The sequence below is a fragment of the Vicugna pacos genome, chromosome 7, assembly GCF_048564905.1.
Source record: "Vicugna pacos chromosome 7, VicPac4, whole genome shotgun sequence".
Taxonomy (NCBI): Eukaryota; Metazoa; Chordata; class Mammalia; order Artiodactyla; family Camelidae; genus Vicugna; species Vicugna pacos.
In genome coordinates, this window is record NC_132993.1 from 32,659,858 (window position 1) to 32,686,820 (window position 26,963).

The 26,963-nt window shown below is 36.3% G+C and overlaps 2 protein-coding genes and 1 long non-coding RNA gene across 5 annotated transcripts in view; 2 read left to right on the forward strand and 1 right to left on the reverse strand.

Annotated features, from left to right (window-relative positions):
• SAMTOR (S-adenosylmethionine sensor upstream of mTORC1) overlaps window positions 1-4,057 on the forward strand; it is an 89,162-nt gene extending 85,105 nt beyond the window's left edge. Inside the window, exon 5 of the mRNA XM_072964650.1 lies at window positions 820-4,057. Within this exon, the coding sequence (XP_072820751.1) occupies window positions 820-1,449 (630 nt within the window). The 3' untranslated portion in view covers window positions 1,450-4,057. The remainder of the gene's footprint in view (window positions 1-819) is intronic.
• LOC140697368 (uncharacterized) overlaps window positions 1-8,650 on the reverse strand; it is a 53,123-nt gene extending 44,473 nt beyond the window's left edge. The window contains exons 1-3 of the long non-coding RNA XR_012074330.1: window positions 8,280-8,650; window positions 7,227-7,366; window positions 5,871-5,966 (exon numbers count right to left, since the gene is read on the reverse strand). This is a non-coding gene — a long non-coding RNA (uncharacterized lncRNA). The remainder of the gene's footprint in view (window positions 1-5,870; window positions 5,967-7,226; window positions 7,367-8,279) is intronic.
• Window positions 8,651-19,339: 10,689 nt separating this feature from the next.
• TMEM168 (transmembrane protein 168) overlaps window positions 19,340-26,963 on the forward strand; it is a 29,325-nt gene continuing 21,701 nt past the window's right edge. Inside the window, exons 1-2 of one of the 3 annotated variants that reach the window (XM_006217740.4) lie at window positions 19,340-19,442; window positions 25,001-26,254. In XM_006217740.4, the coding sequence (XP_006217802.1) occupies window positions 25,127-26,254 (1,128 nt within the window). In that variant the 5' untranslated portion in view covers window positions 19,340-19,442; window positions 25,001-25,126. Of the gene's footprint in view, window positions 19,443-19,556; window positions 19,849-25,000; window positions 26,255-26,963 lie in introns of those variants that run through there. The other 2 variants (XM_072964648.1, XM_072964649.1) reach the window with 2 other exon arrangements.

The window sequence follows — 26,963 nt, forward strand, 5'->3', positions numbered from 1 at the left end:
TATCAATACACTAACAAGAATGAGGGACTAAGGTATTAGCTAATATCCTTGGTAATTAATTATTGTTATATGATAAGGGTAACTAATTTTTATCTAATTTTAAAACTGCTTTCTTATTCTGGATTATTTCTGTAGAGTTTTAATAGTCAGCAAATTATACAATGCTATTTAGTCCTTTACTTATAGTATATACCATGGTCATTTGACTAAGTTAATTACATTTAATATGTAGTTTGTTTCAAGCCAGGAATTAACTTTTTAATAGAATAAATGTATTATTAAAATTACCTTTGATATGGTTATTAAAGTTAATGGTTAAAAAGATGTTTTTCATGACTTTAAAAAGTTTTGGCATTTCACTTTTAAATTTATAATTCTCTTCCATTATCCTCTTTGACTTTGATTCATCCTTATTTCACAGTATTTTTTGTTTAATTATTTTTGTATTAGCCTGTTTTTTTTACCTGTAAATGTTTAAGTGAATGTAAATATGACTAAGTTTAGAAATAGATCATCACTCTAAGCTCTTACTCAAGTTAAATTTCAAATAAACTATTATTTTTTAAATATGTGCTTAAAATTTCTAATTTTTAATTGTTATGCAAATATATATTTTTAAATAATGACTAGAAATAACTGTTTGGATTTCTGTGAGTAGAAGTTTTGGTCGAATATAAGCGTGCAAGTTAGAAGGGAAAGGTACATAATTAAAGTATGAATTATACAGAAATGCTGTGAAATAGTTTGGTGCAAAATCTATGTAGTGAGATGGAGGTAATCTTAAAATTCTTAATATGCCTTATTTTTGCCTTTCTGCAGAGTGTATATAAATGTGACTTCCTGAACTTGCAGCTTCAGCAGCCACTCCAGCTTGCACAGGATGCTATAGATGCCTTTTTGAAGCAGCTGAAAAACCCTATTGATTCTCTTCCTGGAGAACTTTTCCATGTGGTTGTTTTCTCTCTCCTTCTTTCTTATTTTCCATCACCTTACCAGCGATGGATTTGCTGCAAGAAAGCCCATGAACTGTTAGTATTAAATGGTCTGTTGCTTATCATCACACCTGATTCCTCCCATCAGAACCGTCATGCTATGATGATGAAAAGCTGGAAGATTGCTATAGAGTCCCTGGGCTTTAAACGTTTCAAGTATTCAAAATTTTCACATATGCATCTGATGGCATTTAGAAAAATCTCCCTAAAAACCACCAGTGACTTGGTTAGTAGGAACTACCCAGGGATGTTATATATTCCTCAAGATTTCAACAGTATAGAAGATGAGGAATATTCTAACCCTTCCTGCTACGTTCGATCAGATATAGAAGATGAACAACTAGCGTATGGTTTCACAGAGCTCCCTGATGCTCCATACGACTCAGATTCTGGAGAAAGTCAAGCCAGCTCTATTCCTTTCTATGAGCTAGAAGATCCCATATTACTTTTAAGTTAATATAAAAGCAAAAGGCCCTTTCAGTCCAGACTCCTAAACTTAATTGCTTACACTAATCAGAAATACTAACATGAACTCAGTACTTAAAACCTGGTTTGCATAGAAGAAATGCAAAGGTTTACAGAGTTTGCTATTTTTTTCTACTTCTGGATTTTAAAATTTATTCTTATATAGAAAGCTTAAATAAAGTTTCATGCAGAGTGACTCCTGTCATAGCAGAAACCACTGTTACTTTAGCATTTAGCACTAAGATATCATAGAAAGGTACCTTTTTCTCTTTAGTGCTATTGTGAAAAAGGAAGCATAATTTGCTATGTATTTTTCTTATTTTCATCTTTTCAATGTTGACTTTAAACCATTGCAATGAGAAACTAAGATATGTAGAAAGCTGTAGATTGCACTTTGATGATTCACAAGTTAAATGTGACACAGAGATAGATTGGTTTAGTAGTTTTATGATGCACTTATCTTATTCTCTTTCTAACTAAATCGTTAGCTGTTACAGAAAGCCATTTTGGCCCAGTTTTGTCTGACATCCAACATTCCCCAAACTTTTTGGAACTGATCATAATTCTCGTTCTTTCTTTCTTGCTCAGTTGGCAGCATCAGACATTGGGGAGCTATTTCCCCCAAAATATGTATTCTAATTTTATTAGCACAGTACAGTAAACACCATTGCCAAAACAGAATTTTCGTATTTTTGTTGTTGTTGATTTGGGCCTTGGTGTTAAGTATATTTAACTGTGAGATTTCACTTTTACTTTTTTAAATTTAGGTTTCATTTACAAAATTTTCTGTTTAAGCAAGGAACAATATAGTACTCGATACTGACCTGAAACACCTTTGTAAAAGGGTTTGCACTTGTAAGAAAGCTTTTGTTCTACCTAGACCAACCTTAATAGGGTCCTCACCTTTCCATTAAGGAGGTGCTGCACTACAAGCCTGGAATTATATAGAAAAATTTTAAATTAACCCTGTGCTGTTAATCTCAAAGTGGTTTTGATCTTTCGGTATTTTAACTTCTATCTAAATCCTGGCAGAAAATTTTCTTTGAATATATAAACCATCAGTTGGCTGTGGGAATTTTCCCTTTCCACATTGATAAATGCCTTTCTGTGTTTCTGAATCAGAAGCAAATGATTAAGGAGAAATATGTCCAACAAGACAAGATTAGTTTAAATAGCTAAGAACATTTAGTCCACATTGTCTTGTCAGCCAGCAGTTGTCATGTAAACTATCATTTTTAAGAGTGCCACTGTGTGGATTTTTTTTCAAGTGGTTATTACATTAAAATTACCTCATACTGAGGTTTTTGCACTGAAATATCACAGTTTCAGATTTCATGGTTAATGTTGTATGTGTGTGTGTTTTTAAAGGAAACTTGCATTTTCAATAGTTGATCCTAAATTCATAAACTGCACTTCTTTACTCTGGTAAAACTGATGTTTTTGTGCTTATTGTGAATTGCTGTAGTTAACTTTGAATGTCAAACTTTATTTAGAAATACAAAATTTACCCTTTAAGATATAAATGGTTCAGTGTGTGTTACCCGATATTTCAAGTTAAATTTCATATTCTGAATTAATGAAAGTAACAAGATTGTAATTAACCTAAAAAGTCAGTTAAGTAAATGCAATAAATATTGGTTGCTCAGATATGCCAGAAATAACTTGAAGTTCTTCATTTACTTTCAACAGCATAAGATTCCTTAATAAGAATAATTAGGACTTTCTTTCCAATTAAGCACTACAGGTCGTCTTGTAGATTCCCCCAAAAGAAGAAGGAAAAAAACCTTGTGTTCAGGGTGACACAGAAATATGTTTTGGTAGTGTACCTCCTTTTACCATACTGTCCATTTTCTGTGATTTGGCTAAATGCTATCCTAAGGGCAAAGAAAACAATGTAACAAATAAAAGTGCTTTGAAAGTAAATGAAAACAGTGCTTTTGAGAGGCTGGTGTAAGTATATGACCTTAGAGTTAGCCTTTGTGTTACAGCTAAAAATGTTGGTGCTATAAATTCTTCTGATTGTTTACAGATGTTGATTCTGCTTATGCTCCAAAGTGTGCATGATGTATTTTAAATAGTACTTTAAAGAAAAAAATCTCTTTATAAAACCTATACTCCCACTTAGTGTAAATTTGTTTGGATTTATAAATCTCATTTGTTACTGTAAATTCATCTTACTCAAATTAAGTTGGCACAGGATTTCAACTACTATGTATTCCACCAAAGCCAATTCAACATATAAATATTAAAATATAAGCAGTCATGTGGCTTGGTGCCAGATTATATATGTAATGACAAGAGAAGTTAATAGAGTCTTCTAATACTGTATGGGTACTCTTGAGAATGATTTATTTGGATATAAAGAAGTTAAGGGGCCTCCTGTCACATTTACCAATAGTATTCTCCAGAATAATTTGATGTTTCAGAAACAAATAATCATTTGCTTGGATTCTTCAGGATTATGACTCGATCAAGTGGTTTATATCATAGTTGTCATGTGGTGGGAGGTGGCTTACCTGAAAATGTATGTTTGTGTTTGTTGTATTTTTTCACATTTTGTGAACAAAGCACATTTATTAAAAATTTTAAATTTTCTAATATTCACTGTCTGTTGCTTGTGAACTGAAAGTTTTATGGTCTTTGACCTATCTCACTAAATGATTTCGGCATCAAGGAGCAATTTAAAACTTAAATTACTTAGAATTTTCTAGCTGGTTTTATCTAGTCAAATTCCTTAATTTAGTAAATGCATTCACTGAGCTCCAGAGAGCTCAGGTGACTTCTTATTGTCATGCTGTTTACTAATGAACCACGACAACAGCCAACATAAATTCTAGTTCATTATATGTCAACCATATCATGCTCTAGTTTCCTTGAAAGTTAATTACATCTGAGATAATTTAGCAAAGTTTATCAGTTATTTTAGGGCAGCAGATGGCTTCCTCATGATGTGAAAGAGTTCTTTAATTATTGAACAGATGTTTGACTTCTACCATGTGCAATATGCTGGGGGAGCAGCAGGGCTTGGTGTGGTCACAGTTCCCTGTTTTCATGGAACTTATGACCTAATGAAGACGACAAGCATTCTACACAGAGTTAATGTCTGTATATAGGAATGATTGCCTACTGTTCCAATACCTTTGCTGCTTAAGTCCCTTAGTTTGTTTCTCAAAAATGGAATAGGATACAAAAAAAAAAGCTTTAAAACACAACAAAAACTGTTTAGCAAATCACAAGCACACTGAAGATAAGAGAGATGTTCATCTCTCTAGAAAAGTGCAAACTAAAAATAAATTCTGGTTGTGAAAGGCAGAAAAACATGAAACTGAGCTTTTGCTCTATTTTCCCACATTTTTCTGAGCACAATGCTGCAACTGTATTCCTTTTCAGGAGTACACATACTAGGTAAGCAGAATATAGATTCAAGATTTGGTTCCTTCTTGGTGTTGCAAATTATTAGATAGCAAAAATGAAAAACAAATTCCTCTGAATTATTAGTCCAAATAACATAATACAAATTGTTTATTACAAAGAATGTTTGTATTACAATGATTTGATTCTTCATAAAAACCTAAATTGCCTTAACCTCCGTGATAGGTTCACAATAAAAATTCATACCCATGATCCACTGAACACAAACCTCCCCAAGATTGTTAGTCGTGGCCTATATCACACCATACCCAATAAACAAGCATGCTGCAATAGCTAACAATTTAATTAAGGTGCTCTAAATGTTACAGTAGAAAAGAATTGGGTCTTCTAAACCCTATTCTGCCTTAGAGATATTCAAACCTTAACAATTGAGAATCCTCTAATTTATCTTAAACTCAGGTTTGAATGTATGTTTCATCCCAAATGTGTTTCAGAATATTTTTCAAATAATTTTTTTTTTACAGATGGCAGTATTGAGTGGTAACTTGAATCTATGTAAGCAGTGTTCAGCTGAGTTTTATCTTTAAACGTAATACCTTTGCTCAATTAATAGAAAGCTATTCCAGTTTTTGAAATAATATAAAACACTTCTTACTAATGTCACTGATTATCTCTAATAATCAAAAATATTGATAATTATTTTGCATCATAGATTTTAACGATTTCTAAGATTGGGCCCATCAGTAGTACTAAAGAATGGTACCCATGTTTTTTAAGTTAAAGGAAAATTCTGAAAATTAGGTCATAGGCATTGACTGTGGAGTTGTTTCTTGAACTTGTCAATAATTAGAAGACTGTAAAACAAATTTGTTAATAATGTTGGATAGGAATGCCCAAATAAACCATAAAAGTAGTGGGGAGCATTGCTCAAAATACAAAACAATGCCTGGCAGTATATCCTGGATCTGAGCCTGTTTGCAGCTCTTTACAGAGAGGAGTCAGGAGACTATACATACATCTTTTTATTGCCCTATGTCTTACCTTCTGAAGGTGGTCACAACAAAGTAAATCATACAGTCGTATCCTGATGGCAACATTCTTTCTATAACCTTTGAGCTACTATGAGGATTCAGGTATCTAGAAGAATATCATTTGTGATCACAGAGATTAACATCCTACATGAGGCTATTATAGAAAAGCCTGAATTGTTTCATATAAAATGTAGCTTAGATCAATACTAAGTAATTTCTTTTTTTCTCCCTCTGCTTACTCCTACATACATTTCTTATGTCTTAATCTCAGATCCTACTTTCTCATTATGTCTCTGTGACATTCAATCCCCACCTCCCTCTCACTGCCAATAAAAGAATTTAAGTTTGTAAGCCATTATTAGCTTTTCTATATACTTAAAAGGAATATTTAGCTAATTAATCTCTTCAACTCCCCAAGTGTTGCTCAGCAGTTTCTTAATTTGTGTAAAGGGTCCATTATTCCAACTACTTTCCACTGGTTTTATATCCAACTAGGCTTCCACCATAAATATTGTGACATCTTGGGCAAATTTCTCCCAGACTTATCTCTTAATTCACAAAATTCACTTTGCAGGGTTAATGATAGGTTTAAAAACAAAATCTATAAAGCAAATAATCTTGTCACATAGTAGGGATACAACACAAAGTGACTTAACTATTTTAGCAAATACGCTGTAACAGCCATGTTACTTTTTCTTAGTCTTGCCTGTTCTCTGCCTTCCATGCACATTGACCATTTTACCTCCTCCACCATCACCACCCAATTCAAGATCTTCAATATCTACACCTTAAAGCCAACTGAGCAAGTTTAAAACTTAAATTTTATCTTGGATTTTCTCCCCTATGAATTGCCAGCAAATGACATAAAAGATACACAGTTCACTACAACCTACCTTCATGGTTTCAGTGGAAACCACGACAAAACATTCTCAACACAAGACTGTCTTGGTCTTTTTAAAATATGAATTCATAAAGATGGGTAACTGGAGGGTGGGCATAGCTCAGTGGTAGAACACATGCTTAGCATGCAAGAGGTCTTGGGTTCAATCCCCGGTACCTCCATTAAATAAATAAGTAAGCAAACCTAACTACCTCCCCCTAAAACAAACAAAAGCACAAAAAAACCAACTAACTTCAATTTTAAAAAGATGGGTAAGCACTTCAGTATGTTTGATTCAACTGTCTAATTATAAAGCAGGAGGAATTTCCATGAAATAAATGATGGCAGTTAATATGAGCTAGGAGAATCACCAGTTTAAGAGTAGGAAGGGATAAGGGACATTACAGCATTAAATGGGAAGAAAATCTCTGAAACAGTTCAGTTGCTAAAGTATTGGCTTCTCTAGCGCTACAAAAGCACACTTACTGTTGGCTTCTATCACATTCCAAGTTACAAGTGTAACCTCATCCATGGAGAGTACTTGTCTGAATCCACCAACCAAAGTTCTGGCCTTGTACACAAGAACAAATTGGAGACAGAGTATCACCTTTGGACATGACAAAGGCCTAGAAAATTGCAACAGGAGCAACAAGAAAGACACATTTTTGAAAAATGCCATTCAATTCTAAATGAAATCCTGTCAATAGTCATGATAATGATAACAAGCATCATTTACCAAGAAACTACTGCATATCAAGTATTAGGCTAAGTAAGCACTCCACAAACATTGCCTCGCTTTCACCCTCTCAACAAGTCTACAAAGCAGTATTATCACTACTGTACCTGTGAGGAACGAATCTTTGAAATGTTAGGCAATTGTCTAAACTTGCAGAGTCAGGCAAGTGGCTCAGCCTTGTCTAACTTGTTAATTTGGTCTATCTGACCTCAAAGCTTATGTTTGTTCACCACATTATCTGAATTGCCTCATTAATGTGGCTGTCTGAATGACTATATATTTGAAACTAGTTTCATAAAGAGTGGGTACTGTATATGGTGCTGTGAGGATACAAAATTGAGTAAAATGTGCATATAAGTGTTTGAATTACATAGTGCAATACATAGTACAAGGCATTCTTTTCTATACTGAATTCTGATACCAAGATAAATCAGATTTTGCCAGTCTAGTAGGAAAAACAAAATACATAAATGAAAATTATAATACAAGGTAGAAAAGGGGATGTCAAACAAGTAATTGAAAAGGGAGTCAAATATTTTCTCCTTTAAAAAGGAGGAAACATTAAACCAGGCAATTTTACAGGTGAGTTTTGTCAAGCTTCTATGAATGATTTTTTTCTAAAATCTGTTCCAAAGCATTCAAAAGAACTCAAGTTCAAAAAGAAAAAGGAAACTTTCAACTATAGTTGATTCAAAGTTTGAGAGCACACAGATACAATTTCAAGCTGTATTAATTTTCTATTGCTGCTGTAACAAATTGCCATAAACTTAGTGACTTTAGAAAAATACAAATTTATATCTTACAGTTCTGTAGGTCAGGTGTTGACAAAGTTGCATCGCTTTCTGGACGTTCTAGGGAAGAATCCATTTCCTTGCCTTTTCCAGCAGGAGACCGCCTGCATTCCTTGGCTCGTAGCTCTCTTCTTCCATTTTTAAAACTGACAATGTCAGTTCAAGTCCTTCTCACATCACAGCTCTAAACCTCCTTCTTACCATCTCATTTCTGGCTCTAACTGTAGCTGAGAAAGGCTTTCCCCTTTTAAGGACTCGTGATTCGATTGGACCAATGAGAATAACTCAGGATAATCACATTAGCAAAAGGTGTTTAACCTAAATCACATGTGCAAAGTCCCTTTTACCAAGTAAGTTAGCCTATCCACAGGTTCCATGAATTAGGACATCTGTGGAAAGGCTATTATTCTGCCCACCTCACAGTCAATTTTACTTATAACTATTAATGCAAAACTAATAGATAAATAGAAAAAACCAAGTGAAAGTAATAATATTGACACAATTCATTACTGCCAAAGAGGGTTCTTTTTCTTCCAAGAAGGAATTTAGTTAGGTAATAATGTAAGTCAGTATATGCACCAATTAAAAAGAAAAGCCATATGCTTGTCTGGATGCTGAGAAGAGCATTTATTAAATCTAACATGTACTCATAAGTAAGTTCTTAGTCAATTAATAGGAGAAAGCCTCCTTAACATGGCAAAAAATATCTACTAGAAACCTATAGAAAAACCTCATTATTAACAAACACTAGAAGCTTTCCATTAAGGGCTGAAAAGAACGATGATGCCTAATTGTACCATGACTATTCAATGTACAAACTTAATTTAGTAAAATGAGATAAATTAATGAGTATTATACTGGAAAGGAAGAGCTAAAGCTCACTATAGGTGATATCATTGAGTAAAAACTATAAGAGAAATGACCAAAAAATTATTAGAATCAGTAACAAAGTTTAGTAGGTTAGCTTTTCTGTAAATCATTGAAAATTATCAAATACAGTGGAAAAAAGAACCCATTTATAGTTGCAAAAATAAACTACAAAAAAAGCTATGAAAAATACTTAGCACTAAACTAAATATCTAAAAGTATTGAGACCTATATAAAGAAAATACTAAAACTTTACCAAACAACGCAAGACTGAACAGCTGCAGACACTGCCAGGTTCCTGACGGGAAGATGAAATATGAGAGATAAGTCTGTGATTTTCAGAGATAAATCTGTTATTTAGGGAGATACCAAGATTTGGGAAAATGTCAAATCTCCCCATCCCGATCAAAATCCAAATAATATTTTTGTATCAGTTTTATTACCTGATTAAAATTTTTTAAAGAAAATTTTAAAAAGAAACAACAGGCAACAGTGTTGGTGGTAGACAATGGAGTAAATGGTAATAAATATGAACAAAAATAGGGACTGACAGTTCACATAAGAAAAAATACAAATGGAAAAAAAAAACGATAAAAGGCTCAACTCACTAGTAAGTAGGAAAAGAGCAAATTAAAACAACAAAGAAAGACCTCCTATCATCCATCAACCTGGCAAAAATGAAAAAGGAGAATCTGCACCATTGATACGGGTATAGGGGATAAGAATATTCTCTTTCACTATTGGTAGAAATTTGCTATAAATTAAAAAAAAAGCTTTTTGGTAAACAATTTAGCAGTATCAACATTTTGAATATGCACTTAATCCAGCAATTTCTAATTTGTAAACATATCATCATATCTGCAAATTTTACATACTCATGGAAGCACAGTTCTTAAAACAAAAAGCTAGAAAGTCTAAATGTCCATCGATAGAAAAATAGTGAATATGAATCACAGTACAATCATCCTATACAGTTGTTTAAAATTAAGAAAGAAAGAAAGAAAGAAAGAAAGAAAGAAAGAAAGAAAGAAAGAAAGAAGGAAAGAAGGAAAGAAGGAAAGAAGGAAAGAAAGACCTATAGGGACCTCTGAGTCCTAACCTGAGAAAAAGTTCCAGGATAGATTGCTAAAAATAAAAAACAGTAAGTCAAACAACACTAGTAGGAATATAACCACCAAACAAAAAACAAAATAATATGTTTGTATGAGAATTCCTATGAACACCTGGAAAGAGGATACGATGAATGAGTCACAAAACTTTAGCATGATGAAGAATGATCGAAGCAGCATCCTAGGCCCCACCTCCGTGAGATGCGGATTCAGTAGGCCTGAGTTGATACACAGGCACCCCCATCTTAAACAAGCCCCTATGAGATTGGAAGTAGTGTGTCTATGGTCAACATGTTGAGAAATGGTGACTTAGAAGGACAGAGTATATCAAAGAGTTAACAGTGTTTTCCTGTATGGATGGGAGTGGCTTTGGCAAAGTACTGAAGAGGAACTTGCACCTTTTACTCTGTGTAGCTTAATTTGTTTGAATTGTGTGGATTAGCACAGTTTGTGCATTTAAAAAAGCAATTAAACGACAACTAAAGAGGAAAATACAAAAAAAGGTGAAGTGTCTTCAATCACCTAACAGATAAAATCTGTGAGAAATCAAAGGAAGAAAATATCTTTACCTGAGGCAATCAGGGAAAACTTCCTAGAGGAAGTGGCCTTTGAAATGAGCTTTGAAGGAAAAGCTAAGGTTAGGATAAGTAAAACTGAAACAAAGGTATTCTAGGTAGAAGAATGAGATGAGAACACAGAGAGGGGAAGAGAGGGCTCTCATTTAGGGAGTATTTCCATTTGGTAGAGTCTGTGGCACTAAAGAGAAATTTGGAATTAAGAGTATAATAATAGTTAAGGCAATATTTTTGGAGGGTCTTGGCTATCAGGCTAAAGTATTTGAATTCTACAAACAGTGGAAAACAAGTGAAGGATATTGAGCTTCAGAATCTTGTAAGAGTAGGACGATATTTTAAGGTTACTTGAGTGCATTGAAGAGGCAGAAGATCAAAGTGGAAAACTATAGTCCTTTCCCAAAAAATAAGCATGAATTATGGTAGAGACAGCGGAAACAGAGGAAGGTAGAGCCAGGGCTATCACAGAAAATACATAAAGAAGGAGAAGTGAAGGGAAGAGTTCAGTCTGAGTGAAATAGCATTTAGGCAAGTTTACAACATGGCCTGGATTTCAGGACAGCTAGAGGTCAGTGGGCTTGGGAATCAGCTGCATGGAAGTGAAATTAACATCAAGAGCTAGCTAAGGGAGCAAAAAAGGAAAAGAGCGCCAGAATGGACGTAAGGAGAAATACTTTGAGGAAGAAGGGACCAGTTTTTAAAGCAATTGAAAAACATAAAGTGAAGAAAAAGTAGTCAGAGATGTAGCATGAGAACTAAGAGAAAACTGGTCTTCCAAGCTAGCAGAAAAGGGGACTTGGTCAATCAAATCACCACCTCTCTCCCGCCACCCGTGTCATGTGTCTTGAGTTTTTAGTTTCACTTCTTCATTGACTACAACAGTGGTTCCCAAACATGGCATTTAATTGGAATCACCCGGGAACGAGGATTTTAATGAATACAAGTGTGGAGGCAGCAACCCTAGAACTTACCATTGAGTAGGTTTTATGTGGAATCTCAAAATCTGTGTATTCAAATAGGACCCTTAGATTTTTGGGGGCCACTAAGCCAGATACAATTTGGGGGACAGTATGAGAGGAAAGGTAGTGAACACTGAAATCAAATAGACACATATAAATGAAGCACAAAATAACTTTTATAAAAACTTACAAAATTAAAAGAAAGCTACTAAATTCTCAGGATACATGGGAAAGTAATAATTGGATAAGTGAAAGGAGAAAGACGAAGCAAAGTTGGGCTAAATCTCTTTACATGTGAAAGTCAAAGGTTATTATTTTGTCTCTTTCTATAATTATATATAACAAAGATAAAATAAAGGATATTAAAAGTATTTGTAGCCTTCACTCCTTCCTCTGCTTCCTAACAAACTTTTGAGTATTAAGGAGCTGATCTGAAAAATGAGAGAAGGGAAAAATGGAAAGAAGCCCCGAGAGGCTATACAGATCTATATAAAGTGAAAATGGCTAACAATTAAGAACTTCCTGAGTGTCAGGCACTGTTCTAAATACTTTGTGTTTATTAATTCATTTAATTCTCACAACAACCACATGAATAAAGACTATTTCCATTTACACATGAGGAAACTCACAGCTAGTAAGTGTTCCAGACAGAATTCAAACTCAGTTTAGCTCCAGGTCTTAACCAGCACTCTACACTGCTTCTCAAAATAAATAGCAAACGGCCAAGTCAAGCAGTCACATAAAGAGGGAAATCACCTAGTGGAGCACAGATCTTTTAGAAAGTATACGAGGGATAAGTAAATAGAAGATACCTAGTAAGTTCTTAGAAATTAAATTTTAAAATATAAAGTGATAAGACACATTCAAAACTATCTAAAACTTAGAAAATCTTGATTAAATGGTCAATATTATGAAAACATATTAGTTATTAAAATAAACTCAAAGAGTAGTAAAAACTTGAAAGACCAAGGAGCATAGAATATATTTTGATACGGAACTACTCCTCAAATTAAAAAAAACAAAAACAAAAAAATCCAAAAAGCTCTAGTTCCAAATACTTTAGGATTGAGTTCTTTCAAACTTAAAAGATTATTTCCATACCAAATAATCTGTTGCACAAAATAGAAAAAAATAAGGAAAGCTACCGGGTGTGTTAAACAGAAAAAAATACACCACTTATATCAAAACCTACAAAGATAATACTAGAAAACAAAATCATGTGTAAATCTCACTTAAAATTACACTCAAAATAAAATATTGGATATTGAATTCAACAGTTAATTTTTAAAAGACCAATGCAGATTTATTCCAGAATTCCAAGGTAGATTAATATTAGTAATTAATATGATAGATTAATGTCAGTGCATCAATGAGGAAAAACCATATAAACATCTCAAAAGATCCTTTAAAAAATTTGAATTCAAAATCAGTTTCTGAAATAAAACACACAATGAAAAATTTATTAGTTAACTAAGAATGAAATAATATATTCTCTAAATATCTTTCTTAAGTTAACCATCAAGAATATGCTTAATGGTGAAAACACTAAAACCTTTTCCATTAATGTCAAGAACATAAAAAGGCCTACTTTTACCACTTTTTTAAAGTTAAACCAAAATTATTAAACAATGCTTTAAATTCTGATTGAAGAATGAGGTATAACAAGTAGAAAATAAATGATCATTATTTTTAGAAAAACATTGCTAAATATATTTTAAAGATTAGGTGAGATGATATTTTTAAAATGTAATGTATTTTCAATAACATAATATTCAATTAGAAGGTATAAAACAAAATTCAAGAAGGCAAAATCTGCATATGCAAAAATACCCACTTCCTATACTGAATCCAGAAAAATAGATAACATGTTTTGAATAATTTAATTTAAGTATAGCTGCACTGAAAATTGGAAGGTAAGTCTCAACAGAGAACTGTAAGCACTCTTCATGTAGGAAAGCAAGAAAAAGTTCTATCAGACTAAAGACTAAAACAAGAAGGGTCAGGGATCACAGCAGAAAAGCTACTGTGGAAAGGCAGAAATTCGTAATGCTTGAAGAAATTCAACACCATGAAAGACGGCAAGTCCAAAGATGGAAGAATAAGCTGATAAAATACAGTAAAATGAACATCCAGAACAGAACTTAAAACATGTTTGTTCAGTATTCTCAAAGGAGGGAAATGCCATGAAATGAGAACTAAATCATAAAAGGTTAAGAGATATTTCAGGAAAAAAAATCAAAAAAAGAAAAACGGCCAAGGAGGGGAAGAAAAACTGCTTAGTAGCCTGAGTAGTAAATTAGTAGCTATAAGAGCAAACTGAAGAATTTTTCCAGAAAACAATACAAAGAGGTAAAAAAATATGAAAAAAACATGAAATCTAGATACAGTTCCAACGTACATTAGAAATGAGTTCCAGATTAGAGAACAGAGAAAATGAAAGAAAGGAAATACTGGAAAAAATAATGGCCAATATTTTTCCAGAACTTAAGAATGATAAGAAATCTTCAATTAAAAAAAAAGGGACTGCTAAATAAAAATATAGGGTTTTCTCAATTTAAACATAATGAACTTTCAGAAGGTTTAGGAAAAGAATTTTCTAAAAGGTAAAAGACAGATTATCTACAATAGAATAGGAATCAACTTGGCATCTGACTTCTCATTGGCATCTTTAGATTGCAAGAAGACAGTAATGCATTATTTTCAAAATGTTAAAGGAAAATTAGCAAGAAAATTAAAAAGACAAAACTTGCTGCTGCCAAAAATATAGTTCACTGACAGTGGGAGCACAAAATGGTTCCTTTCTGGCAAGAAAATCAGCAGTATGAATTAAGAGCCTTAAAAACATTCATACTCTTTAACCTATCTAGGAGTCTACCCCAAAATGATAGTCAGAAATATAATATATCACAAGTGCAATCAGCTGAATTGCTCATCAATGTAGTATTTTTAATAGCAAAAACTAAAAACATCCTAAAATTTTTAAACTAAGGAAAAAGTTAACTAAATCATGGTTCAGCCACACAATCTAAGATTTTACATTGTTAACACAGTGGAAAAGCTAATGAAACAAGGTACATCAGTTACAAAAGCAAACCAAAAGTGGTTCAAACCATAATGACATTTATGATCTCACTTAAGAACTTGGGAGGTAGGGGAAATGCAGTTAGTTAAGCTCTGGAAAAGACTGCTTGTTGTCATCCATTATTTAGTCTCCATTCTTTCTCAGAAAGAGTTCTCTAATTTTTAGGTGGGCACACAGTCTCTCAAAAACATAACACATTTGCCAGACTCTACAAATGCTAAATACTGGTCATTATGATATAACCTCAAGTCATTAAAGTAGGACTAAGGGGAGTACCTTTGCCTCTTGTACTTCCTCCTTTCTGTTGATTGGAATTGAGAAGTGACAGCTGGAACTTAAGCTGCCATCTTGCACTATGAGGAGAAAGCCATGTCCTAATGGAAGAGCAACAAAAGAGAAGGAATTAGGATCTTTAACACCAAGGAACACATCTGCTTCTAGACTGCTTTTACATGAGAGAGAAACTGCCCTTAACCACAGTTACTGAGTTGTCTGACACATACATTTGAGCCTAATCTTAAAATCTAGGCTCTATACTTCAAGTTTCTGATTCAGTAGATCTGGGGGGTGGGGACTGATAATCTGCATTTCTAACTAGTTCCCAGGTGATGCTGATGTATCTGGTCTAGGGACCACACTTGGAGAACCACTACAATAATGGAAGAAGTAACTCAGTGGATCTCAACCCCTGCTTTACATTAGAATCAATGAGGGAGGGGAAGGGAGGATCTTTTATAAAAGCACACAATCTACCTGGGGAGTCACTCCAGAGGAAACTCTAATTTAATTAATCAGGGCTGGGCCTAGGTATGGACATGCAGGTTAAAGATCTTCCAGATGATTATAAAAATTATACCAGGGCTGAACACTGTAATCCTTTCTCTGCTTACTGTGAACAGCAGTAATGAGACTGAAATTCCTGTGTTTCCCTACACAGGGGAATGATGGAAAGCCGCACCTGATGGCCTAGGACTTGAAGCCGAAGGACTGATGGCTCAGTCCCTGCTCTAGGACAGTGTCGTTTCTCTGGACCTTGGTTATTTTATCTGTAAAGTGGTGATGAAAATATTTATATCATCATGTTTTTGTAAAGATCAGATTATTGATATAGGTGAAAGCACTTTGTAATTACAAAGTATTACACAGAAATAACAAGGAATCAGGCCCAACAACTTGTCCACGGAGAATTTGAGTTGTTTAGCTCTAGGGCAGGATTGAAGAACTGAAAGAAGTAGAAGGAATACAAGAGAGAACTCAGAAGGAAATAACGTAGGAGTCACCTGTAACTCCCTCCACGGAGGGTAGGAGGAAATCCTATCATCCATTTCTCCTGCCATGGCGTTGCCCTCTCCTCCTTTCATTGATTTTCTTAAATATCATGATTATATTTTCAACAGGTGTTCTTAGTCTGAAGTAACTCCTCTGGTGAAACTCCTGGCCTGTTGCACACAGACCTCATCTTGCCTGCATAGAAGTGAGCATTGAAGAATGGATATTCCAGCTATTAGGATCACAACACTGCCATCAATAACTGCAGCTTGAAATCTGTCACTGAAATGGTTCCCAGGTGGCTGTTTTATATCCAGGTGTTTGGCTATGATATGCCAGATGTCAGGAACTAACCCTGATACTTTTAATTTCAGGATAAATGGCAGCAGGCAAGGGAGGTTAGCTCACACCCTGGAGAGCTTCAGGTGCCCAAATAAGGAATTTGGACTTTATTGTGCAGTTTGTAGAAGTCGTTGGCTTTAATCCAAGAAGTGATTAAAGGTACAGAGAGGTACTTTGAGTGTATCTGTCAGGGGGCTGGTGTGATAGATTGGGCTGGGGTGAGGCTGACATCAAGATGACCAGTATAGAAGTTACTGAAGTAATTCAGGGGTCAGGACCTCAGCTAGGGTAGTGGCAATGAAAGCTGATGGGAAATGATAAATGCAAGAAATAAGGAGAATGAAAATGAAGAATACTTGGCCTTCACAACTGTCACGTCCTTTTAGTAAATACTGTCTTCAACAACAGCAAAGATTGATGAGAGCTAGCCATCTCCTCCCGTGGTACTAGGTAGTGTCCTACAGTGAAAGCAAGGCTCAGACATAGTGCTACTACACAAATAAATGTTTACCAACAAGCAGGCACAAAAACACAGTACACAATGTTTTGTGACCAACTACTAAACAGCAGTCCAGACTCTAGGAAGCTACTCTGATGGGTGTCAGTCTGCTAGACTCAGAGTCTTAGATGACATTTATGCAGAAGTGGCTGTCCAATATTCTAGCCAGCCACATATCTCGGCCACTGGTTAGTTTCACAATGAAAGATTAATCTCTTATGCTAATTAACACACCCTAGTGCAGATCTACACAGTGATATTGGAAGCACTTGTGCCTCCAACTTTGTAGTGAAGATTCCTGATTAGTGTCTTTCAAATGCTAATTACCTACCCTGGAGTGTGGGATAAAAATTAATTCTCAAACACATACACACACACACACACCTGACTGAAGTATTCTGAAGTATACCGACAAGATAATAAGCATCAAAAAATGGTTTCAAGGTCACAAGGAAGAAGATCATGAAAAGTGCTGTTTTAATGGGGGTCTTGAGTGCTAAGAAACAGAAAACAGCCCTGGCTGAGTTAAACAGGAAAGAAATTTACTAGAGGATACTGGGTAGCTGAGTATTACTGGAGCTCTAGGTTTGGGCTTGCATGGCCAGAAACTACAACCAATAACAAAAGATCGCAGAACCGGTGGGAGAAGGCTCTGGGGTTGCCATTACATGGTACAGCCATCTTAAATTACTGACACTGCTAATATTCGATGCTGGATGCAACCACTAGAACCACTCTCACTACAGCCCCAGGAGCTTGCCTTGCTACACTCCTGCTCTTACCCAGGGAGGGTTGCTTTCTGTGCCTGCTATTTTGAGTCAATAGCTTACCACTGGTGCACATGATTGGTTGAGCAAGTATTTGGCATTTTAGTTTCAGCCACTAGACTCCTAAGGTGGGGGGAGAACTCTCCAAACACAGAAGAAGTCTTCAGGTGATGGGAATGCAAAAAAATAAATAAATAAATAAATAAATAAATAAATAAATAAATAAATAAATAAATAAATAAATAAATGTCTACCAAGGCAAGTTGAATTAGAAGCTATGACAATATATTCACGTAGAAACATTTAGCAGGTAGTGGGAAAATGTGACACTGTGTTTCCTAGAGAGTCAGAGTTACAGATTCGGGAGTTGGGCACTGATTGAATTCAGAGTTAGACAGACGTCTGGAAGGAAATGAAATTCTTCATTTACACCCGAGGAATTCAAGTCTGAGAGTGCTTCATCACTATAGATGTGTAGCCACCCCGACCCCCAACATCTATGAAGCAAAAATGAAGAACTCATACTATATAAGGGACATAGAACAAGAATATAGATAATTGTCACAGAAAATAAGTGGGAGGAGAGAACCAGTGATTGTTGAGGACCTATTGTGTTCTATTACTTTATTTAACAAATATTTAAGTGCCAAGTATTTATCAGGCATTATGCTAGGCCGATTTAATGATGAGCCAAACTGGACATGTCCCTGCACTTGAGGAAGTGGAAGCAGGCTTAAGTGCAGAGTTGGGGAGTGTGGCGGGAGGCTAAGTTGAAGGTTAAAGGGGACCAGCCTACACAACAGCTTGTGCCTGTTTATGGATTTTGAGCATTATCCTAGAGGAAATAAACCATTTAAAGGTTTTACGGTAATTTTTACATACATCATCTCATTTAATCCCTACAACATCCCTGTAAGGTGGGTATTATTAGCATCCTATTTACATATGAGGAAACTGAGGTTCACAGAGATCGATGTCCGTAAGTACTTTGAACAGTAGAAAAATGATGGGAGGGATGGAAGGCCGGCAGGAAGGGCTTCTTGGAGAGGGAGGGGGAATTGATACTTTTTGAGAGCCTATCTTATGATGGCAGGAAAAAAAAATACTGTTTCACTGAATAGTCACAACTTTGCGACGAAGCTTTCCTTCTATGTTTTAGATGGAGAAACCGAACTCGCACATAGGAAGTGGAGGAACCAAGATTCAAATCCCAAGGCCATCAGCTCCTCAGCTGTTCTGCAACACCGCCTCCAAGTAATATCCCCTTGTGTTTATTCAGTGCATTCAGATACAAATAAGAATCAGCTCTGGAATTTGAAGGACCCTCAGGTTGCGAGGCCGGCGAATGTGTAAGAGACAGGGGGAGAAGTGGAATGGAACAGGCCGCGGCTGGGGGAGCGTCGCGTTGCCAGTGGAATAAAGATCGGCGGTGTATTAAAGGGAGTCTTAATTAGAAAAGGAGGCAAGAAGGGCTTTGAAGAGCCTAAGGAGCTCGGGCCTTAGCTGGTCAGTGGACACAAAGCCATATATTATGCTACAGACATTAAGAGAGCAGCAACGCCTCCTGCAGTATTTACAGTCCACGTGTGGTCCGCCCGCCCGTCCTGCCCCAGTTTCGGTCCAGCCCGAGGCGGTGGCGGCCTAGATGCTTGACGGACACAATCAGCCTGGTCTTCTCGCTCCCTGTTCGCTGCCGATTCCAGGTCCCGGTAGGCGAGGGCGGCCGAGCTCAGCCCCGCGGCTGCGGCTGTTTGCGCTGGCGCAGCGCGGGGCGCACCTGGGTCGGCGGCGGCGACGCGGGTTTGGGCGGGGAAGGGGCCGGGCCTGGGCCCGGTCTCGGGGAGGAAGCGCGTCGCGCGGCTTGACCTCGGCGGCGCTCCGTACCGTCGCGGATTCGGCGGCGGGAACATGGCGGCGGTGGCCGGGCCGGTAACGGAGAAAGTTTCTGACGAGACTGGCCTGTGCTAGTGCGAGCGGTCTCGGGCCCGCGGCTCCCCTGGCGTGCCGCCTCCCGGCTCCGGGTCGCAGGCGCAGCCCTGAGGGCCCTCCCTCTACTGTGTGGGCCCCAAAGCGGACTCCGAGGGTTGACAGCGTTGGTGGCGGCGGCCGAGTCAGGTAGTGGGACCGGGGGTGGACGGCGGGGCGGCGAGACCGGGGCACTGACACCGCCCAGGGCTCCGCGTGCTGCGGGCCCCAGGCTCCGCCCAGCGGGCCTCCCGGGGCGGGGGTGGGGATACCTGCCCGAGAGAAGTTCGTGGTAGGGGGTGGTGGACGGAAAGCGGGGCGCCTCTCGGTTCCCCACTCGGCTGGGCGTCCAGTTGTGGTCGCCTTCTCTCAAAGAAGGAGGTGGTGGAGAACAGGCTTCTTCCCTGGACCCCTCACATCTTGCTAGGAAGAGGCAGAAAGGAAGAATTGCCATTGTTGCCCTATTGCTGAGGGATGTAACCACTCTCTTCGTAAGAGACGGGTCCAAAGAGTTACGAATACATAGAACCGAAACTGAAGTTCCCCGACTCTGGCTGCACTGTAGTTTCAGCTTTTGACACTCCCCCTAGATGGGACGGAAATAGTTTCTGAGTCAAAAGACGAGGCACATGATATAGTGTGTATTGGGTTCAGTGAACCATTCCTTAGAGGTAGGACATGATGAAAACTTGTTGGTTTGGAGGAATTTGGATGAATTAAGTGAAGGCCGGAGTAAGACCGAGAGAGAAACCAAACATTTATGGAATCTTCCTTTGCTCTTCTACTTATTAGCTGTGGGATATTAGACAACCTGCTTATTAATACGCGTCCTATAACTGATTAGCATTGTTATTAAATATAGTTATTTCTGTATTAGTCTTTATTTCTTCAGCAAGTATTTTGAATACCTGCTTGGTGTGAAACTTTCTGCTAAACACTGGGCGTACAGTATGGAAGACACACTTTGAGAAACCTCGTTATCTTGTGGGGAATGCAGATACTGAACAAGTGATGAAGCATATTTTGCTATTATAGATGAAGTGCAGGGATCGTATAAATGAGTCAGGGGTGATCTCCCTAAGAAACTGATATAAGTTGAGACCTGAAGGGTAGAAGTGAGCCAGGTGTGAGGACAGGGGTGGGGCCAGGAGGAGGGAAGGGAGTGCCCTTGGAAAGGGAAGAGCATTGGTGCAGTTAAGAATTGAAAGGTCAATAAGGCTAGAATACAGTTAAAGAGGAAGAGTAGTAAGAGATGAGGCAGGAAAGTTATTCAAGTCCAGCGAGGAGAGCCTTATAAGACATTTTAAGAAGTTTAGACTTAATTGCTTAAGAGCGGTAGGAAGCCATTGGAAGGTTTTATGTAGCAGAATGATGTGATAGATTTCGGTTTTTAGAAGGACAAGAGTGGATACAAGGAGATATTCAAGCATGAGATGATGGTGGCCAAAACTGGATTGTGACCTTGGGGATGGAAGGAAGTAAAAACATTTAAGAGGTGTATAAGAAGAGTGGATAGTACTTGGTGAGGATTAAATATACGGGGTGAAGGTGAGAAGGGTAAGAGTAGTATATAGGATTTTGTAAAACAGACTCTGGCAGTTATTCGTTAACTTTTTCTGTATTCAGATTGACTCTTCTATGCTCCATTTTTATCTGCCTCTCAAGTAATTTCCCATTGAATCATTAGTGATGGCAAACCATTTGAAAAGGATTATAATGTTCTGTTGTTTTACTCTCTGATGTAGGCTGTTTGTCTTTTGAAAAAAGTCAGAATGGGGAAAGACTTGTAAATTAGCCATTTAAAAATAATATTCTTACAGCTAGCCAACAAGCACATGAAAATGTGCTCAACATCACTAATTGTTAGAGAAATGCAAATCAAAACTACAATGAGATATCACTTCACACCAGTCAGAATGGCTATTATTAAAAAGTCTACAAATGATAAATGCTGGAGAGGTGGTGGAGATAAGAGCACCCTCCTACACTGTTGCTGGGAATGTAAATTGGTACAGCCACTATGGAAGACAATATGGAGGTTCCTTAAAAAACTAAAAATAGACTTATTCTGGGATCTGTCGATCCCACTCCTAGGCATATATCAGGAGAAAAATATAATTCAGAAAGACACATGCACCCCAGTGTTCACAGCACCACTATTTACAATAGCCAAGACACGGAAAGAACCCAAATGTCCATCGACAGATGACTGGATAAAGTAAATGTATATATGTTTGTATGTGTGTGTGTATATATATATACAATGAAATACTACTCAGCCATAAAAGATAATAAAATGATGCCATTTGCAGCAACATAGATAGACCTGGAGATTGCCATTTTAGGTGAATTAAGCCAGAAAGAGAAAGAAATACGCCATATGATATTGCTTATATATGGAATCTAAAAAAAAAAAAAAGGACACAAATGAACTTATCTACAAAACAGAAACAGATTCACAGACATAGAGAACAAACTTACGGTTACCAGGGGCTAAAGTGAGTAGGAACGGATAAATTGGGAATTTGAAAATTACATCTCTTAGGGAGTGATGGAAATGTTAGCTATCTTGTTTGTGGTGGTGGTTTCATGGGTGTATACATCTACCAAAATTCATCAAATTGTACATCTGAAGTAAGTGTAGTTTACAGGAACCATACCACAATAAAGTTTTTTTTTTTTTAAAGAATGTCATCACCTTAGGGTCTGTTTCCTAAATAAATACTGGACTGGCAAAAAAATTTTTTTTAATTAAAAAAATAAAAATAATACTCTGCCATGTTGGTTTTGGCCCGTAAAAGGGTGACTGCATCTATTCCATGCTATAAATGTGCTGTACTTTATTATGTGCTTGTTTTCCTTTACTTTTTTCTAAACTTTTACCTCAGTGCAGAATAGAGCTAGTCCTTTTATTTCTATCAGGTAGATTAATATGTGTGTGTAATTAGGGAGAGTGATAGTAAATGAAGACAGAGAAATAGATAAGATTGCTCATAGAATGTGTACAGTGAAAGAAAAGCTTAGGCTTGGGATTGGACATCCAAAGGATAGATTCAGAATGAAGAGCCTGCAAGGAGATGGAGAACTCGGAGAGACCAATGAATTAGGAAGAAAATCTGGAGGCTGGTCTTTGGAAACTAATGGAAGGGCGGGTTTCAGAAGATAAGAGGATTCAAAAATGTCAAAGGTTTGAAGAATGTGCAGGATAGTGAGAGAAAAGTACCCATTGGATTTAGGAATTTACAAATTATTTCAGAACTTGGCAGAGCAGTTTGTTGTGTAGTGGAAGCCACTGTTGAGTTGGTGTGAGGAATAAATCAAATATTGGCTGTCAAGGAGACAGCGATTTGAACTTGGAAGAGGAGATGGGGATTAGTGAGGATTGTTTTTGTTTTGTTGTTTCTGTTTCTGTATTTGGGGGGGGTATCATTTTTTTAAAGAGCTTTACAAATGTTTAAGTGCTAATGGATAAGAAAGAGTGGGAGTTTGAAGAGAGCAGAGAGTGTGAAGTTCTGGAAGAGATACATGTTTGACTAAAAGATTTAGCCTTAGATAGGGAAGGAATACCCTTATTTCTTTGAGGGGATGTAGAGTTGGATTTGTAGTGTTGAAAATTCAAGTAAGCTCCCTCTTGATGCCTCTGTTAGAGGCAGTGTCCTCTGATGAGAATGTGGTGGGAAGTGGATGTCAAGAGATTTGAGGATAAGGAAGAGAGTTTTGAAGTCACACAGAATGAGAGTGTGTTGACCAGAGAAACACAGAAGTATGTCTCATGAATTGAGTGGCAACCATTTAGCCTGGTGTGTGATTTTTTTTTTTCTCCAATTGTTCAGTTGTCTGAATCCAGACTGTACCATCAATCCTTTAAGGATATACATTCCAGCATATTTGTTGAATGGTTCTACAATACATAGGACTGATGTTTACAAAAATGTAATGCACTCTAGATAATCCCAGTTTCTCATACTTAAGTAAAAGGATAAAACCTAAATATTCCAAAGGAAGATATTTTCTTTACTGCTATGTAGTATGCTAAGTAAGATATGATTGAATGGAAACATAATTGAGGAAAATCAGAATTCTTAAGCAAATAAATTTAGCTGTAAGAAATAGTTGCTGAACATGTAAAATTAGTAGGAATACTTGGAATTTCCCAGAGACCCCAAAGTTGTCACCTAGTGACACTCTTCTCCAGCCAAATGGGTAGTTAAGGGTAAATTCCAAGTTATCTTCCTGTTGGATCTTTCTTTTAGTGTCCTGCTTTCAGAACATGTAAATAAACTGATCACAAACTAGTTACTTTTTTGAGTTTTTGTCTGATTGAGTTCTATGGATATTCAGTGTGATCATGAGCCATTGTATGGATTATTTCTGAAATCATATACTAGAAAATTTGAAGAATTATCTAGTAGATAGTTAAGTTGTTTTTTTGACTCCTATCATGTTTGAAGTACAACTTGTAGGGGCACTTAGGATTGAAATAATTGTCTGGGTCCTTTAACAAACAATTGTTGTGGTAACTTTTTTAGAGTAAAACTATAGAGTTTTTAATTTACTTTGTAATAAATATTGGTCAGCATTCCAGCTTTTCAGTTTTGACTAGGAAGTTCAGGAATTGGTTTGCTAGAGAGATTGTACTTAGATTTGGCAAGTAGGTTTGATAAAGTAATTTAGTAGAAGTAAAAGTACAGGGAGAATTATGGGTCAGCTTTAGTGACTGAGTAACTTTAATACAGTTAAACTCCTAATAAGTTTATTAAACACTATTAAAACTAAGATTTTATAGCATTTTAGAGGTGCCTGGTAAAAAGATATAGAGGATTTTAGGCACGCAGTAATGGTCACTATTACAGGATACTGGTGCTTTTCAAATTAGATATAATGATGAAGTCCCTCATTTCACTTGAGAGTTGAGCAGCTTTCCATTGTGCCAAACCCATCTGCTATATCTCAGCTAAGCTGAATATCTCATCTTTGTATGTTCTTGAAAAGCCAGATATTGGAATAAAAATGGATTAGGTGAACTCCTCACTATCTCTGGAAAAACAATTTCATTGATGGTGAGTTAGTCATACAGTTGTAGCCTATGATGAGTAGAAAGTGCCTCCATTTTTGTTTGGATAAACTGCAGAGTTTTTAAGCCAAAGACAGTTACAATTAAGATACATGCAAGTCAGATTTTAAATTAGGTTACAGAACAAACTTAATTTCTTACTTATTCATTATTTTTATAAAGAAAATACATGTTAAAGGTACATTATATAAAATTAGTAATGAAATATTTTTCTTTTTTTTCTTCTAGATCACTATAAACAAATGCCACCGGAGAAAATGCTGAAATAGAAGTTACAGGTGCATTGGATTTGCTGGATGAAATACAAGCACTTAATTTTTGTAACGTGGGGAGAAAGCCAAAATTGACAGATTAATGTGTAAATCACTGCGTTATTGCTTTAGTCACTGTCTCTATTTAGCAATGACAAGACTGGAAGAAGTAAACAAAGAAGTGAACATGCATTCTTCAGTGCGTTATCTTGGCTACTTAGCCAGAATCAATTTACTGGTTGCTATATGCTTAGGTCTTTATGTAAGATGGGAAAAAACAGCAAATTCCTTAATCTTGGTAATTTTTATGCTTGGTCTTTTTGTTCTTGGAATTGCCAGCATACTCTATTATTATTTTTCAATGGAAGCAGCAAGTTTAAGTCTCTCCAATCTTTGGTTTGGATTCTTGCTTGGCCTCCTATGTTTTCTTGATAATTCATCCTTTAAAAGTGATGTGAAAGAAGAATCTACAGAATATTTGCTTCTAACTTCCATAGTGTTAAGGATATTATGCTCTTTGGTGGAGAGGATTTCTGGTTATGTCCGTCATCGACCCACCTTACTAACCACAGTTGAATTTCTGGAACTTGTCGGATTTGCCATTGCCAGCACAACTATGTTGGTGGAAAAGTCTCTGAGTGTCATTTTACTTGTTGTAGCTTTGGCCATGCTGATTATTGACCTGAGAATGAAGTCTTTTCTAGCTATTCCAAACTTAATAATTTTTGCTGTCTTGTTGTTTTTCTCCTCATTGGAAACTCCCAAAAATCCAGTTGCTTTTGCCTGTTTTTTTATTTGCCTGATAACTGATCCTTTCCTTGACATTTATTTTAGTGGACTTTCAGTGACTGAAAGGTGGAAACCATTTTTGTACCGTGGAAGAATTTGCAGAAGACTTTCAGTCGTTTTCACTGGAATGATTGAGCTTACATTTTTTATTCTTTCAGCATTTAAACTTAGAGACACTCATCTCTGGTATTTTGTAATACCGGGCTTTTCCATTTTTGGAATTTTCTGGATGATTTGCCATATTATTTTTCTTTTAACTCTTTGGGGATTCCATACCAAATTAAATGACTGCCATAAAGTTTATTTTACCCACAGGATGGATAACAATAGCCTTGATAAAATCATGGCATCCAAAGGGATGCGTCATTTTTGCTTAATTTCAGAACAGTTAGTTTTTTTCAGTCTTCTTGCAACAGCAATTTTGGGAGCAGTTTCCTGGCAGGTAAGCTTATAGTTTGTTTATTATGTCAGTGCTTATAATGTGTGATTAAATGCTTACTTCAAGAGTTGAATTATTAGAATTAAAAGGTCAAGTTCCTGATTTCGAAAGGTAATTTTTTTTTTCGCACACTTATTTTTATTCCTGGAATTGAAGTACTGAATGAATATTGACAGGATAATTCCATTTGATCTAGCACGAGGTACCAAAATGTTAGGAATACTTAGCATACAACATGCCTCCTACCTTCTGATTATTCATTAATGAAACACTCATAGATTAAAGATCCTTAGAATATTAACATTTAAAGGGTGCTTAGAAATTGTGCTTAAATTTTAATTTTACACATGAGGAAACTGAAAGCCAGAGAAGAGATATCCAGAATCACTGGAGCAGCTACTATCTAGTCTTTTGGTCTCCTCACTACATTTCTTTTATATAGCCTTTTCCCTAGAGATTTTATATAAAAGGTGATTAGACATATATCATGTTCTTAATTACAAATTAGAGCCTCTTCTAAGAAAGAAAAAATGAGTTTTACAATATTTTGCTTCCCACAGTATGTTAAAAAAAAAAGTCTTGTAGACAGACATTCAAACTATATGGTTGGAATTTGTATCTGTAGTATTAACATACCTAGTTTTCATTCTCTGAACAGTTGTTGACTGCACTATATATCAGGTACTATACTCGTGCTGAAAATCTCAAGATG